The sequence below is a fragment of the Tamandua tetradactyla genome, chromosome 19 (assembly GCF_023851605.1).
Source record: "Tamandua tetradactyla isolate mTamTet1 chromosome 19, mTamTet1.pri, whole genome shotgun sequence".
Lineage (NCBI taxonomy): Eukaryota > Metazoa > Chordata > Mammalia > Pilosa > Myrmecophagidae > Tamandua > Tamandua tetradactyla.
Genome location: NC_135345.1, coordinates 7,013,580 through 7,029,900, shown reverse-complemented (window position 1 = coordinate 7,029,900; position 16,321 = coordinate 7,013,580). Strand labels below are relative to the sequence as shown.

The 16,321-nt window shown below is 43.7% G+C and overlaps 1 protein-coding gene across 1 annotated transcript in view; it reads right to left on the bottom strand.

Moving 5' to 3' along the window:
- Nucleotides 1-539: 539 nt before the first annotated feature.
- The window catches only part of LOC143663330 (uncharacterized protein C4orf50-like), a 37,378-nt gene continuing 21,596 nt past the window's right edge, over nucleotides 540-16,321 (bottom strand). The window contains exons 6-8 of the mRNA XM_077137076.1: nucleotides 14,214-14,262; nucleotides 12,528-12,649; nucleotides 540-785 (exon numbers count right to left, since the gene is read on the bottom strand). Coding sequence (XP_076993191.1) covers nucleotides 540-785; nucleotides 12,528-12,649; nucleotides 14,214-14,262 — 417 coding nt within the window. The remainder of the gene's footprint in view (nucleotides 786-12,527; nucleotides 12,650-14,213; nucleotides 14,263-16,321) is intronic.

The following is a 16,321-nucleotide window of genomic DNA, read 5'->3' as shown; positions in this document are numbered from 1 at the left end:
ACAGGTAAATAAAGCAAGTCTCTGTGGCGGACGTGTCAGGAGCTAGAGGACTCAACCAGGGGTTCTCAACCTCAGCCCTGCTGACATTCAGAGCCAGGTGACCCTCTGTGTGGGCAGCTGCTGGCCTGGGCATTGTAGGGTGCATGGCAGCATCCCTGGCCTCTCCCCACTAGAGGCCCAAAGCAACCCCTCCCCCCAGTTGTAAAAACCACCAATGTCTTCAGACTTATGTCAAATTTTGCCCTAAATGGAAAAAACCATCCCTTGTTGAGAATCACTGGTCTTGGTGCAGTAAATATTTCCTTTTCTGCCTTGACATTTGCTCAAAGCCAAACTCCCCAGAACCTGCAAGGTGCAGGCCAGTCTTTCTCTCAAGCTCTGACAAGGAGTACACACCCCCTAAGCCAAAGGCAAAACCACTTGCCACTGAGCCAGGGCCTTGATTGCTACCAATTTCTTAAAGCACTCTCAGAAGGTTCCGCTTCAAATATTTATGGCGTCTATGAAATGGCCCCGGAGAATGAGCGACTGTATTGAATTTACAACTCCAGCAGTGATTTATTGACCTGGGAGTTGCCGCAGATGCTCTCTCTGAGCTCTCTGTAAAAAGCCAGGATCCGTGCAGGGCTCAGAATCTCAGGGGCTGGTGGCAGGCCATCTGCTGGGAGGGCTGGATGGGACATTCTGCCTTTTTCTGGCTGACGAGGTGCAGGGAGTCCCGATTCCACAGCGACATCAGCAGTGCATGCCCGCGGGTCACGCATCGGTCCCCGACGTAGAGGAGGCTGGAGGCAAGAGCACAGTGAAATGGTCTCCGCTTGGACACATTAACAAAAGCCCTCCGGTGACACATTTTATCCGAGGAGGAGGTGACCGCGATCACCAGTATTTATTGAGCACTTCTGTGCCTGGCACCAGATGTTCCCATGTGCTGGCTCGTGTCCTTTTATTACAGCCTGATGGGGCATATCCCACCATTGCAGTGAGATAGACGAGGAAATCGAGCCAGCAGGCATTCCGTAGAGTAATTTCCCCTAAAAATTCACTTGCTCCCAGCGACAAGGAAAGCTGACCTGTCCATCAAAAGGGAATTGATAGTGACATGACACCAGCCTCACCAAAGGTGCCATGCCCCGTGCCACCTGCTTTCATCGAATCCTCCCACCCAGCCATCACTGAGCCCAGATTGCAGATGAGGCCACAGCTAAGGGGTTCAGAGACTCTAAATATCTTACTGAAAGCCAGGCAGCTCTAAGCTCAGCGTTCAAACCCAAGCCCTTTGATTTCAAAGCCCTGCTCCTTCTGTTTCTTCCCTCACCAGACAACATGACATGGTGAGTCCAGCATCTCATGTCTCAAGAACTTTCCCTGGAGGGAATGGCAGGGTCCTGCGCTCAGCAGTGGGAATCTGACTCGCACCTTTTTTTAGCCCTCCGAGTATGGCTAGTGGACTGTGACTCAGTGGCCCGAGAACAGAACTGGACAGTGATGGAGGCAGCTGGGTGCCCTGCCTCGGTGGTAGAAGATGGCCACGAAGGAGGCAGGACAGCGACCACAGGGCTCGTCCCCATGTGCCCAGCCAGCAGGAGAGGCAGCGAAGGGGCAGGAGCACAGGGCAGGCATGGAGCTGGAAGAGAGGCCCGTGCAGGAGCGCATGGAGCACCCAGCAGGGACAGCCAGCTCCAGAGTGAAGGCCAGGGAGGGCCTCACGGGGCAGAGGGTGTTGGAGCCGGACTTTTGGGGGTGTTAGAAATTGAAGAGCATTCCAGAAAGAGGGAGGTGCTCGTGGAATGCAAACACTGAGTTTAGGAGTCTGAATTTTATCTTATAATAATAATAGTTTAAACTGTATAGAAACTTTTCTAGAGGTAGGGTGGTATATTACTGGCAATTACATACAGTTCAACCTATGACAGCTAACATTTATTGAGTTCTTGTGATGTGCCAGGCACTAGACTAAGCACTTCAAAAGCATTCATTCATCTCATCTTTACAACAACCCTAGGCAGTAAATACTATCTCGAGTTTGTTATATACAGATGAAGAAATAGAGGCCCAGAGAGATGAGGTGACTTGCCTCAAGTCACACAGCTAATATCAGGCAGAGCCAAAATTTGAACCCAAGCCATGTGGCTCCAGAGCCCACACTGTTAGCTCTACAGTCTACTATTGCAAATGGGATATAACAAAGCACTTAAGAGAGAGACTGACATAATCAGGCTCATGTGATGGAGAGTTAACACCCAAAAACATTTCTCCAATCACTCAATGTTTGCAACTTACCAGGTTTACTGGTCTTTTCAGAACATTCTTGATGATTTTAGGCTCTCCCACTTTTTTCTCCCCAAGCTCAACTATAAAATAATACAACTGAGATATATGACATATAACATTTCTGTCCTTCAAAAACCCATGACCTCATTTTGCTTATAGGTTGTGAATCCCCTGGAGTAGTTATTTCACGAGTTCATTTTCGCCATGGGCGTGCTCATCCAAAGCCAGTCCAGATCTACGGCTTACAATCTGCTGTTCCCCAGGGCAGCAAGCGCCATTCTCAAAACAAATGTACCCTGTGGACCTGCCATCATTCCCACAAAGGACAGGGTTTTCTCAAGTGGCCTCCTTCATCTGGGGTGATAATTTCAAAGAAAGCTGAGACCATCAGGACACAAGGCACCGTAAGGGTACTGAGAGGCACTTTTAATCCATTCGTTCGTGACTTGTATTCCACCTAGTTCCTCAAAAGGTTTGCTGTGGGTTTTTGGCTTGTACCATCCAGAGTAGATGTTTGAGGGTTTTTTCTCATCCTGAGCTCCAGGTTGGAACTTCAAAAGAGACCAGAGGGACCACCCCCATCCCACCTCCCCTCCAAGGCGCAACACCATCTGGCCTCATAATGGTTTAAACCATTGAGACAGGGTGGCATGGTACTGGCAGTTTCATATCGTTCGACTGAGGCTGGCCAGGCTGCCCATGCTGGAACCTGCACTTGATAGCTGTGTGACCCGAGATAAGTCATTACCCTCTCTGTGCCTCATCTTTTCCAATAGATAAAGTGCAGCTAACACCAAAATTTATTTTGTGGGCTCATTTGAGGACTGGGTGAGTTAAAGCATGGCCTGGCACATAGTAAGCATTCAAGAAACAGAAATGGGTCTTTCTCTTTCATTGTTGCTATCACCACCATCACCTCCCCGAGCCTTCTCTACACCTTCATACTTCGTGCTCCAGGCACATTTACTTGCTTACACTACTCCAAATACTTCACAAGCATTCACACCTCTAGGCCTTTCCCAGTGTTGTAAGGTAGGCCAGAGGTAATTCTCAAAAGTCAGGGGTAATTTTCTTAGGGGAAGATTGTAAAAATCTGTTAAAAAAAAAGTTCTTACTACGATTAGATAATAAATAGGTTATCATTAAGAATAGCCTGTAGATAATTAATTTTAAAGGACACCAATCAGGAAAAAAATCAGTCATGTCACTGGCAATAGCTATCATTTATGGAATGCCTCCCCTGAGCTAGGACTGTCCTAGGGACTTCATGTGAGTGATTTCATTGAATTGTTCCAACAACCCTGAGAGGTTAGTATTGTTTTCTCCATTTTTTAGATTAAAAAAAACTAAAATAGCCATGGAAGAGGAGAAAAGTCACAGGAGTACACGATGGAGGAGAACAATAAGCTGAGATAAAATACTAAGAATAGAGTCCCTTTTCCTCCTCATTAATGGCTGCATTTTTTTCTTTCCTGAATACGTCTTATATTCCAGGCACATTTTACATGCCTAGCTTACTTGATTTTTCCCTCATAATGGGAGTAGCCAGTATTATCCCCATTTTATAGATAAGAAGAGCTCGGCTCAGACAGAATAATTGATTTTCCTAACATATCACCATATTAGCAAAGTGCATGGCTGGGACTTGAACTCAGGTTTGTCAAACTCTAAATCTTGTAAGATTTTGAATTAAAAAATAGACCGCTGGGGAAACAGAGTGCTGCTTCTAGCAGTGACTAATTAAGATCTTTTGGACTGAACCTGCAGTGAGTAGAGGAAAAGATGAACAAAGTAAGCCCAGAACGTCTCCTGGACGCCATCTGACAGCAAGACTGTGAGAACTTAGGGGAATAACATCCAAGAGAGGCCAGAAGCCAAGAGAACTGAGGATAGCACTTGAGCCATATTTCCATGAAGGTAACGGGGCAAGGTCTGCAAATAAAAGTGGCAGCTAATCAGGTGAAAAGTTAGGCATACCTTTCAACAGCCCCATGGGGGTGGAAAGCCCTAAAGGGAAGGAACCCAATAAACACCACAGGCTTTGGTTGGGACCCTGAAAAGCTATGTCTGGGGAGTCAGAGAAAATAAGATCTCATAAGAACTAAAACTCCTCTTTAAACCAATCCTGATGGGAGGAAGATGAACTGCCCCTGGGCTAGCCACTTGTCCATAGCAAAAAGAAGTCCTCTCCAAATGAAGACACAGTCGAGCAGAATCTCAAATGATCTCAAGTCTCCATTCAAAATGTCCAGCACCTGATTGAAAATAACCAGACAGTGAGCAAATGACTTGACCAAAAACACAAAGAAAAAAAATGATAATAAGGTCACTAAGATATAAATATTGGACTTCTCCAATAGGATGCAAAATAATGATGATTACTGTCTTGTTGGCGATTGAATAATGTCCTCAACAAAAAATGTGTTTAAGTCACAACCCCCAGTCCTGTGTGTATGAACCTATTTTTAAATAGGACCTTCAGGGCTGCTATTATTAGAAGATATGACAAACTAAACAAGGGCAGGCCTTAACCCAATATGGACAAAGTCCTTATAAGCAAAGGAAACTGGGCATGGAAGTAGAAGCCAGGAGCAGAAAAAGCCAGAGAGAGGTTGCCATCAGCAGAAGGCTACAGACCTCGGAGAAAGCATGCCTAGACGACACTTTGGTTTTGGACTCCTAGCCTCCCAAGCTATGAGCAAATAAATCCCCATTGTTTAAGCCAACCAGTTTTTGATATCTGTCATAATGGCCCTGTCAAACTAAGACATATGTCCACAAATAAATTATAAGATGGACAATTTAGCAAATAAATAGAAACCATTAAAAAAAAATTACAAAGCAAATCCTAGAATAAACATGGTGACTGAAGTCAGGAACTCAAAGGATATGTTTAACAGCAGATAACATACATCAGAAGAAAGAATTAATGGAATGGAAGATAGGTCCAAAGAAAATAATCATATACAAGCAAAGACAAACAAAAAGATGGAAAATTCAGGAAAAGGCATGAGATATATAGAATAAATCATCTAAAATAAATAGCCAGGATTCCAGAGGAAAAGAGTAAGGATGAAGCAGAAGCAATATCTGGCTAGATAATGACTAAGAATTTTCCAAAATAAACATGAAGCCTCAGAGTCAAATGGTACTATGAGCTTGAAGCAGAATAAATATGAAAAACACCACACCTTGGCAAATCATAGAAAACCTGCTAAAACCCAAAGAGTTAGACTTTTTTTTTTTAACATAGCTCATAAGGTCCTTTATAGTCTGGCATCTGGCCAGCTGTCCTGCCTCCTCCTACACCTTACCTTCCATGTCTCAGCACATGGCCTAAAGATTTGCTTTTTAATATTAAAAGGAGGCAGGCCACAGTGGCTCAGCAGGTAGAGTTTTCACCTGCCATGCCAGAGACCCGGGTTCGATTCCTGGTGCCTGCCCATGCAAAAAACCAAAAAAATAAAAAAATAAAATGAACCAGATTTTAAAAAATATATGTATCATCTTCAAAGGAGTAGAAATAAGACTATCAACCATCTTCTCAACAGAAACTGTGGAAGGAAATAACAGCTGACCAAGAATTCTAAAATCAGCAAAAATATGTTTCATAAATAAGGTGAATGAAGACATTTTCAGGTAAAAATGGAAAGAACTCATCACCTGGAGAAACTCTAAAAGAAATGCGGACAGGTATTCTTTGCGCAGAAAGAAAATTAACCAGAAACAGCACAGAGAGGCAGAAGCAAATGAAAAGTAATGGGCTAGGTAAATATATAGGCAAATTTAAATAAGCAGTGACAGGAAAAGACAATGATTTTCAAAATTTCAAAATCTAGGACAGTAAGAGAACAGAAGGTAGGAGAGAGTAAATTGAGTGAAATTCTTATGAGGTCCTTATGAAAGCTTTGGAACTGGCAAAAGCACTAATTTTATCTTAGATTTTAATGAGATAAGGATGCATGTAATACTCTAATAATCATGAAAATAACTGAAAAATTATATGTAACTAAAAAGCTAATAGAGAAGGGAATAGAGTAACAAAATATAATAAAGAAATCCAAAGGGAGCAAGAAAGAAGAGTAAAAGGGAACAGGAAGGAAAAGTAGTAAGACGATGGATTTAAACCCAAATATGCTAGTAATCACATTTTATTATATAGATGAACTAAACATCCCAATTAAAAGACAAAGATTGTTAGAAAATAAAAAACGCTAGTCTATACTGCTTACAAGAGCTATGCTTTATATAAGGTTTCAGAAAGGCTTAATGTAAAGGCTTGGAAAAGAAGGCGTGGTAACACAACGAAAGAACACTGCTGGTGCACACGAGTATCAGGCAAATTAGAAAATGAAGGCAAGATGACATTTCTTAGTGTGAAAATGCTCAATCCAGTAAAATAATATAAGAATTCTAAATCCGTAAACAACACAGCCTCAAAACATTCAAGACAAAAATTTATAGCACTGAAAGAAAAGAGACAACTGTACAATCACTGTGGGAGATTTTAAGAGATTTCTCTCAGTAATTGATAGAAAAAGTAGAAAATATCAGTGAGGACATAAAGGATTTGTACAACACAATTAAGAAACTTTACGGGCACCCAGCAATTGCAGAATAAGCATTTTTTTCAAGGGCAGGGGAAATTTTTACCAAAATTGAGCCAGAAAGCAAGCCTTGACAAATTACAAATGATTGAAATTACACAGAAGGTGGTCTCCGGTCACAGTTGAATTAATCTAACATTTAGGAATAAAAAGATAGCTAGAAGAGGTCCCAAATGCTTAGAAATCAAGCCACACACTTCTCAAAATCCCACAGGTCAAAGGAAAAATAACATAAGAAATTAGAAAGTATTTTGAACTGAACTGTAATGACAATATGACTTATCAAAACATATTAGAAGCACTTAACGCCATTATTGGGGGGGAATTATAGCTTTAAATGCATGTATTAGAAAAGAAGAAAGGCTAAGTATTAATTAGCTAGGCGTCTGTGTCTAGAGCTAGAAAATGAGCAGCGAATTAAGCCCACAGAAAATGGAAGGACAGGAACAAAGGTACAGGCAGGAATCAATGAACTAGGGGGAGGAAGACGGTTGAGTGGGAAGCTCCAAAAAAAGAGCCCCTCCTTCAGAACAGCTCTTAAACAGGCAAGAACTGTCTGGATCAACTATTTTGAAGCTCTGGAGCCCAGCAGAACCCTGCAGCCTCCAGGCAAGGGCAGGAGGAAGAGGCTGGAAAACTGCAGCAAATGGCACCAAATTGCGCTCATGTGGTAGCAACTGCTGCTCATCCTGCAACTTCGCGGCAGGTAGCAGTGAGGTACTGGTGCAGCATGCTGGTGCCACAGTAGGACATAGAGACATGGCTCCCCAAGATCCAGAATAAGGGGATAGGGTCCAAGCAAGGATCACTGCTCTTAGCTAGTTGTTTCAGATCGTGAGGTCCAGCTTTGAGGAAGGCCGTTCTTCCTACTTGCCCTGGACATGGGTCTGCCCTGGACACGGTGGCAGAGGAGACCTCAGGAGGTGTACTTCCTCAGAGCTGCAGAGGGGAGGGGAAGAGCTGCACTGGCTGGGCAGGTGCCAAGACAAGAAAACGCAGCCTAGGATGGTCTTGGGGGAAGCTTCTGGAGCCCTCCCTGGGCCCTCAGTCACTCCCTCCCCAGGGCAGTCAGGAGCTGGCTGGGGCTCCCTTTGGTTCTCTGGCCTTGTTCTGGCTGGGAAAGACTATTTGGGAAACTCCTCTCTGGCATGGCTCCCTCCCAGAATTGGTCCTCCAGGCAAAAGCAGCTTGAGACAATGAAAGCAAAGTAAGAAACCATTTAATCAGGTGGCCTGGGGCAAAGGCTTACCTGCGTTAAGTTCTGCAGTGGAAGATGCAAGAGAGGGAGGAGCTCCATTTCCAGGGAGGTAGAGGGGGCATCCCAGCTCTCACAAACTGGGGAATTCCTAAACCACTAGCGAGCACTAGCCCAGGACAAGACACAGGCCCAGAAAAGACAGACAGGACCCAGATCTTTGTACTCACCTTAGGCCAACCTGCCTGACAGGAGGGCTGGACTGTGAAGGAGAGCACCTGCCAGCACAAGGCCAATTTGCAAAGAATGGCAAAGGTGTTTTGGTCTTAGGTTCCTTGGTTTTGTCAGCTCCTGATATTCAAGATAATCTTTGTCATATCACTAGCTGAATTCAAGAAACAAACATCTCAGGGAATAAATCCTAGAAGTAACATTTTAAAATATTGAAATGTAGCTTGTGTAACAAAAGATGACAAAGCAAACAAAGAAACAGGAAATGATAGCTGATCCAAAAGAAGAGGATAAAAATCCAGGACACATCATTGAAGAAAAGCAGACTGTGGCCATACTGGGTAAAGACTTTAAATATGCTTGAGGAGAGAAATGAGAATACAAGAAAGAACTAAAGGAGATCAGGAAAACATGAATGAACAATATGAGAATCTCAAAAACAGACAGAATTTTAAAACGGAACCAAGCAGAACTACTGGAGTTGAAGACTGCAATAACTGAAATGAAAAATGCCCAGGAGGAGTTCAGTAGTACGTTGGAGCTGGCAGAAGAAAGAATCAGTGAATTGAAGACAAAACAATTGAAATACGTCAAGGAGCACAAAGAAAAAGAATCCTAAAAAGCAAAAACAGCCTGTGTGACACCATCCAGCATGCCCATATACACATTATTGGGGACCTCAGAAGGAGAACAATGAAAGGGGCAAAAGGAATAGTAAAAAAAAATGATGACAGAAGACTTCATAAACTCAGCAAAAGACGTGAATATGCCCATCCAATAAGCCCAGAGAACAATACACAGGGTAAACTTGATGAGAAATAGGTCTTGCCACATCAGTCAAATTGTCAAATGCAAAGTATTCTAGTTTGTTAGCTGCTGGAATGCAACACACCAGAAATGGACTGGCTTTCAAAAGGGGATTTATTTTGTTAGCTCTTCAGAGGAAAGGCAGCTAACGTTCACCTGAGGTTCTTTCTTAAGTGGGAAAGCACAGGGTGATCTCTGCTGGCCTTCTCTCCAGGCCTCTGGGTTCCACCAACTTTCCCCTGGGTGATTTCTTTCTGCATCTCCAAAGGCCCGGGCTAAGCTGCAAGTGCTGAGATGAGGTGTGCTGAGCTGCTTGGGCTGTGCTATGTTGAGCTCTCTCATTTAAGCACCAGCCAGTTAAGTCAAACGTCATTCATTGCAGCAGGCATGCCTCCTAGCCGACTGCAGATGTAATCAGCAACAGATGAGGTTCATGTACCATTGGCTCATGCCCACAGCAACAGAACTAGGTGCCTTCACCTGGCCAGGTTGCCAAGTGAATCTAACTACCACACAAAGGATAAGGAGAAAGTTCTGAAAGCTGCAAGAGAAAAGCAACGTACTATCTACAAGGCAGCCCCAATGAGATTACGTGTGATTTTCTCATCAGAGACCATGGAGGCGAGAAGGCAGTGGGTTGAATGTGCTGAGAGGAAACAACTGCCAAGAATTTTATATCCTGCAAGATATAAAATTTCTTTCAGAAATGAGGGAGAGATGAAGACATCCCCAGAAGAACAAAAGCTAAGGGAGCCCATCATCACTTGACTTGCCCTATAAGTTCAAGGTAGCATAAAAAAATAAAGACTGCAGTAGAGGCAACTATGTGGGCAATTAAAAATCCCAGTACTACTGTATTCTTTTATGTGACTCCATTTCTTACTTCTTAAGGTGCTAAAACGCAAATGTATAAAAAGTAATGATAATCCTATGGTTTTGGACACACGATGTACAAAGATACACTTTGTAATAAGTACCCAAAAAGGGTGGGGGACAGAGGGCTATAGGACAGTGTATGCATGTGTTAGTCAAGTAAAGGTGATATCTAATCAAATATGATTTTTGTGTATGTAAGATGATGCATTTTAACCCCATAGTAATGACAAAAAGAAAATCTATGAAAAATACATCCACAACAAAAACAATTCAGAAGTCACACTTAAAAATACACCATTTACAATAGCACCTCAACATATTAAATACCAACAAATGAAAGTAACAAAAATGTACAAGAACCGCACATAGACCAGCATCAAATATTTTTGAAATCAATTCTAACAAACCAAAAAAAACAGGGGAGGATACATGGAATTCATGAATAGGAAGACCTAGTATTGTAAACAATTCTCCAAACTTGTCTCTAGATTTAATGCAATCCCAGCCAAAATCCCAGTAGATTTTTCTATGGAAAGTGATAAACTAGTTCTAAAATGTATTTGCAAAACAACCGAGCCCAGATTCCTTAAGAACAAAACCGGGTAACTTACACCACCAGATATTAAGATTTTGATACACCCACAATAAGAGTCAGTGTAGGATGGGCACAAGGATGGACAAGCAGATCAAAGCACCAGCACAGAGTTTGGAGAACAATTTACAGGGATGTGGAGAGATGCCAGATCAAAGACCACCCTGCAAAGCAGGGGTCCAGAGAGAGGGTCAAAGGCAAATTTAAACTGTCCTCTGTGAGAGGGTAACCACAGGTTTAATTTTCCCTGACACTTTCCCTGGAGATGTACGAGGTTAACGTAATTCCGGAATGCCAGTTGGGATTTGGACGTTCCCACGTGGAATGCGGACTGCCAGACCACATTGCTTCTTGTAAAAATGACTCAGTTCTGAACTCCACCTGGACTGCCAGGACTGTGAGTGCTGATAAAATCATGGTGGAGAGCTGAGAGGCCTGACTTCTTTGAACCATCAGGGTCACTTGTGGGAACCTGGAGGTGATGCTCAAGGAGTGGACCTGGCCAGGTATGAGACATCCCTGTGCTCAGGTGATCAGCGCCCACCCCTAGGGCCAAGAGCACCCCCTCGTGGGGGCATCAGGCACAGACCCCCACTGAAGACCACCTGACACAGCCACGCAGTGGTTCCCACACTGTCAGTGTCCGCGGAGACAATGGTGCCGAATTATGACCAACTGTAGTCTATGCGTGTGAAAATGCTCTGAACCCAAGATTGGTTGTGTGAAGTGGGGAAAGGCTGGTCTTTTTGTTAAATATCCGTGGGTCAAATGGGTATATGTATAAAAGAACACTGAACCTTGACTCCTACTTCAGCCATAGACAAAACCATCTCTGGGTGGACTTTAGATCTAATTGTGGAGATTAAAACAATAAAACTCCTATAAGACACTTAAAGATTTTATGAACTTGGAGGAGGGGAAGAATTCTTAACTAGGACCCCAAAAGCACCAGCTATGAAGGGAAAGACTGGAAAAATGGGCATCATTAAAATTAGGAACTTCTGCTCATCAAAGTACTCTAGTTATAGAATGAACAGTAAAGCCATGGAATGGGAGATAGTTTTAAAACAAACATAACTGACTAATCTCTTGTGTTGAGAATATAAAAAGAAATCCAAAAGCAAGAAGAGAAAGTCCAATAGAAAAATGGACGAGAGTCTTGAACAGGCCTTCACAAAGGAGGAAATCCAAATATCCATCGCCAACACAATTATGAAAAGCTCCTCACCTTGTTAGTCATTAGGAAAACGGATAGTAAAGTAACTAATAGCTCAAATGAAAAGGACTGGCAAAACCAAGTGTTGGTGAGGCTGCGTCAGCTGGGACATTGATACATTCCCTTTGAGAGACTGTATCTATTAAAGCAGAACGCTTGCTCTTCTATTATTCAGCAATTCTGCCTTTTGTACATACCTTATAGAAACAAGTACGTGTACATACCAAAAAAATATATCCAAGGAGGTCCATAGAGGCATCACCTATTACTGTCAAATCAGAAAACAACCCAAATGACCACAACCGTCAACACTAGAATGGATAATTATGATATACTCAAATCATGGAATAGCACATAGCAATGAAAAAGAATCAATGACCCATGCAATATTGCAGATTAAACTCACAAAATATTGAGCCAAAGAAAGTAGGCAAAGAAGAACATGCATTGTCTAATATATTCATATAAAGTTCAAAAATAGGCAACTAATATAAGATGTTAAAATTAGGAAGCTTATGGTGGGAATGTGGGAAGGAGTAGAGTCCAGAAGGGGGCAGCAGGGGGGTTCTGGGTGTGACTCATGCTATTTCTGGACCCAGAAGCTGATTTTATGGGTGTGTTCACTAAGTGATAACTCACTGAGCTGTACACTTAGGACGTGTGCCTTGGTCGAATGTGTGTTATACTTTAAATTTTAGCTTAAACATCAGGTGCTGGGCGTCCTCTCACCTTTGGAGAATCCAGTCGCGTCATCTGTGCAGACCACTCAGTCCCGGGGTCAGGCCAAGACTCACAATGCAGCGAGCTTTGGAGGACACTGTCCACTTGCAGATTCTGAAGGTAGTTTGGAGCTGGTAAAGAATATTTCCAGTCAAGCCTCCACCCAGGAATCTATTTTACAAAGCAATGAGTCCCTGAGCTGTGTAATAACCTGTTACTTCTTCTCCCCGTCCCCCAGCCACGCCCAGACCCCCCTGCCCAGGACAGAGGCTCTCTCAGACACCTCTGACCTCCCCAGTGGCACATCCGGGTTTCAGGGTAGCCAGGCCAACTGCCTCCCTGCCTCCCTTTCCCCGCTGGCCGCCAGCTCCTTCAGCAGAAGGGCCTGCCACTGATCAAGTCAACTCATCTTTGTGTATCTAAGATACCTAATCCAGGTCTGGTGCATGGCAGGTCTCAGAAATGTTGGATCTTTAAATGACTCTGTCTGGCACATTCCCTTCTTTTTAAAGGTGAAGAAACTGAGCTCAGCGAAGCGAGGAGACTTGTCTGAGTTCCCAGAGCACATTAGAGGCAGAGGAAGGACCAGTTTTACAATTTGTGCCTCTTCAACCGGAAAACAGGTGCCAACTCAGGCTTCAGGGACAGGAGATGAAGTTTCAAAATAACAGGTCCATCCTGGCCAGGTAAAGACTGAGCAGAACCCTTCCTGTTTAGTGATAGCCTGCCACGTGCCAGGTACCCTGCTAGACAGGTTACATGCCATTTATGTCTCCCTGCCATCTTCTTTTTCAAGATAAGTGCCTGAGGCTCAGAGAGGTTAAGTAATGCATCCAAGGTCACACAGCTGGCAAGAAAACAATCTAGTAATAAACAATGTAGTAATGGAGACCAGATGACCAGATCTCAGGAGCAGCTCAGGTCAGAGGTAACACCTGCCTCTTGTCTCCATGATTTTAATTGAGCACCTGATATGAACTCAACTTTTAAAAAAAACCTTCGAAGTCTACCCCCCACACCCCCATTTCAGTCTATGCAATTAAACAAGAACCAGGGAAATTCTGCTTGGCCAGGCAGCATCTGAATTCTTTACAAATAACAGAACAACCAAAATCACCCAGGTTGCCATCTCTCTAATGTTAGCATTTTAGTGTAGTTCCTTTTAGCCTAGGCTGCTGATCATATGCTGATATGCGCATATAGTTGCAAAACTATAATCATATAATACATTCCACTCCTTAGCATTTTTAGTTTAGTAGACCATAATAATTCCCATTTATTATATGACACTCATTGGCATCCTTTCAGTGGCTATATAAGGTTTCATTGAGTATATGTGTTAAGAATACTGGGGCTTTTCCCCCCAATTTTTCATGATTATAGGTGCACTGTTATAAATACAGCCTGCCCATACAGGCTTCCCACGTGTAGAATTATTAACTTGGGATGAATTTCTGGGAGTGAAACTACAGGGCTGGGGAATCTGAACATCTTTTGTGGTGTCAGAATTTCCCCAGTGAGTTTTCCTGAGGTTGTAAAATGAGAAAACAGGGCCAAAGAGGGAAGGGAGCCGGGGAAAGTGGAGTTTGGTTTCCTTTAATAGTCTGGCCTCCCTCCGTCCCCCACCACCACCACCCCAACCCCAGCAGATGGTCCCGCTGGCCTGGGCTTTTGCTAATTGAACGTCTCACTGACCTCTTACAGCTGCTGCCTTCTCAGACCCAGTGCGCAGGCGGCGACTTGTCTGGAAGAAAAGGACATCCTAACAATTATTCTGCAAGGCACAGGAGAGGGGCCCCATGCAGCTGACCGGAAATGTGCAAAAGCAGAGCCACCCTCTCCTCCCTGCAAAAGCACATGCGGGACTCAGACCGACGCCTCCCCTGCGCCCACGGGGCCAGGACCCTCCTCTCCTCCCCAAGACCCGGATGTGGCTTTGCTCTGAGGGATACAGGTGCCAAGGATGCAAATTCAGTCTCTAAACAGAGACAGTGATAAACGTGTTTTAGTGTCGGTGATATGTGTTTTAGCAACAGTTAAATGGAGAGAAGAAAGAAGGCAGCAGAATGTAGAAGTATCCAGGAGAAATACTTTTTTTTTTTAATTTTTTTAAATTGTGAAATATAACATATATACAAAAAAAGCAATACATTTTAAAGTATATTATAACAAGTTGGTAGAGAACATATTTCAAAGCTTGATATGGGTCACAGTTCCATAATTTCAGGTTTTTCCTTCTAGCTGCTCCAAGACCTTAGAGACTAAAAAAGAAATATCAACATAATGATTCTGCAGTCGTACTTATTTGTTAAATCCCGTCTTTTCAGTTATAGCTCCTATTTCTTCTTTGATTCTTCCCCCAATCTTTAGGGATACTTGGGTTATGCCCAGTCTAACTTTTTTCATGATGAAAAGGGGTATTGAGAACACGGGATGGGGGGTGGAACTAATTAATGTTCTTGGAAAGAATGGCTCCTCTGGGTTTCAGGACTTATCTGGCCTAGGAACCTTCTGAAGGTTGTAGATTTCTGAAAGTAAATTTAGTGCATGAAACTTTTGTAGAATATTAGATCAAGCCTGGGTATTTCTTAGGATTAATAGGAATAATGTTGGTTGGGGGTTGGCAAACTTTAGCAATTAGCAATATCTGGCTGAAGGTTGCATAAGAGTAACCTTCAGAATAACTTAATTCTATTTGAACTCTCTTAAGCCACTGATACCTTATTTTGTTGCATTTCTTTCCTCCTTTTTGGTCAGGAAGGCATTGCAAATCCCATGGTGCCAGGGCCAGGCTCATCCCTGGGAGTCAGATCCCATGTTCCCAGGGAGGCTTTTACCCCTGAATGTCATGAACCACATAATGGGGAGCGTAATGCTTTTACTTGCAGAGTTGGGCTTAGAGAGAGAGAGGTTACATCTGAGCAACAAAAGAGGTTTCCTGGAAGTAACTTGTAGGCATAACTATAGGTAGGCTTAGCATTTCTGCTACAGAAATAAGTTTCATAAGAGCAAGCCTCAAGATTGAGGGCTTGCCTATTGACTTGGGAGTCCCTAGCATTTGGGAGAGGATCTGGGGTTTCCCTGGTGGGAAAGTATGATAGTCCCGTATTTAGAAATACTCTTTCTAGTCAACGATCCCAGCATCACTTCGCAAAGGCTAATTATGGAACTGCACCTGCTCCAGCCCCTCTGAGGCCCCTGGCTCAATGGCCCAGGAATTCAGTTTGGTCTTGAACCTGAATCCCCTGCATTCTATGTAGATAGCTTTCCTCCCTTGTCTTCCCCTGCCCTGGCAATCGAGCAGGGTCTGTGAGAAGGTCGTGTGGTAATGGCAGCTTGACCGGTCAGCTCAGAGGCCCCCAACTGATTGAACATGAGCAACTGGTGGACCCTCGAGGCAGGTAAGTGTGGACTTGAGGCCAGCAGCCTGTCCCTTCCTTCCTCTAGGGCCTGCTGGAAAGGTCCCTGGGTGTCACGTTGCTACGAGGTCCTCCACCCTTCCCCAACCATCCCTGCTTCTAATGGCCTGCCCTCCATTCTCCCTGCCTGGAAGTCTCCTGCTCTCTTTTCCTTCCTCTGATGTATTTCTGTGTACACGTCAAAACCTAGTTCAAATGTCCCCTCCCCGGTACAGTCTTCCCTGACTCCACCTGGCAGAGTTCTCACCCATTTCCTATCGGGTGGTACTGTGACCACTGGGCGCTGTGACTGTCCACTGTAAAATGGATTGCTCAGTCCATTGCCTGATTTCTCAGGGGCATGGATTACAGTTCAACCACTGTCCTGTGCACAGGGGTGGGTGA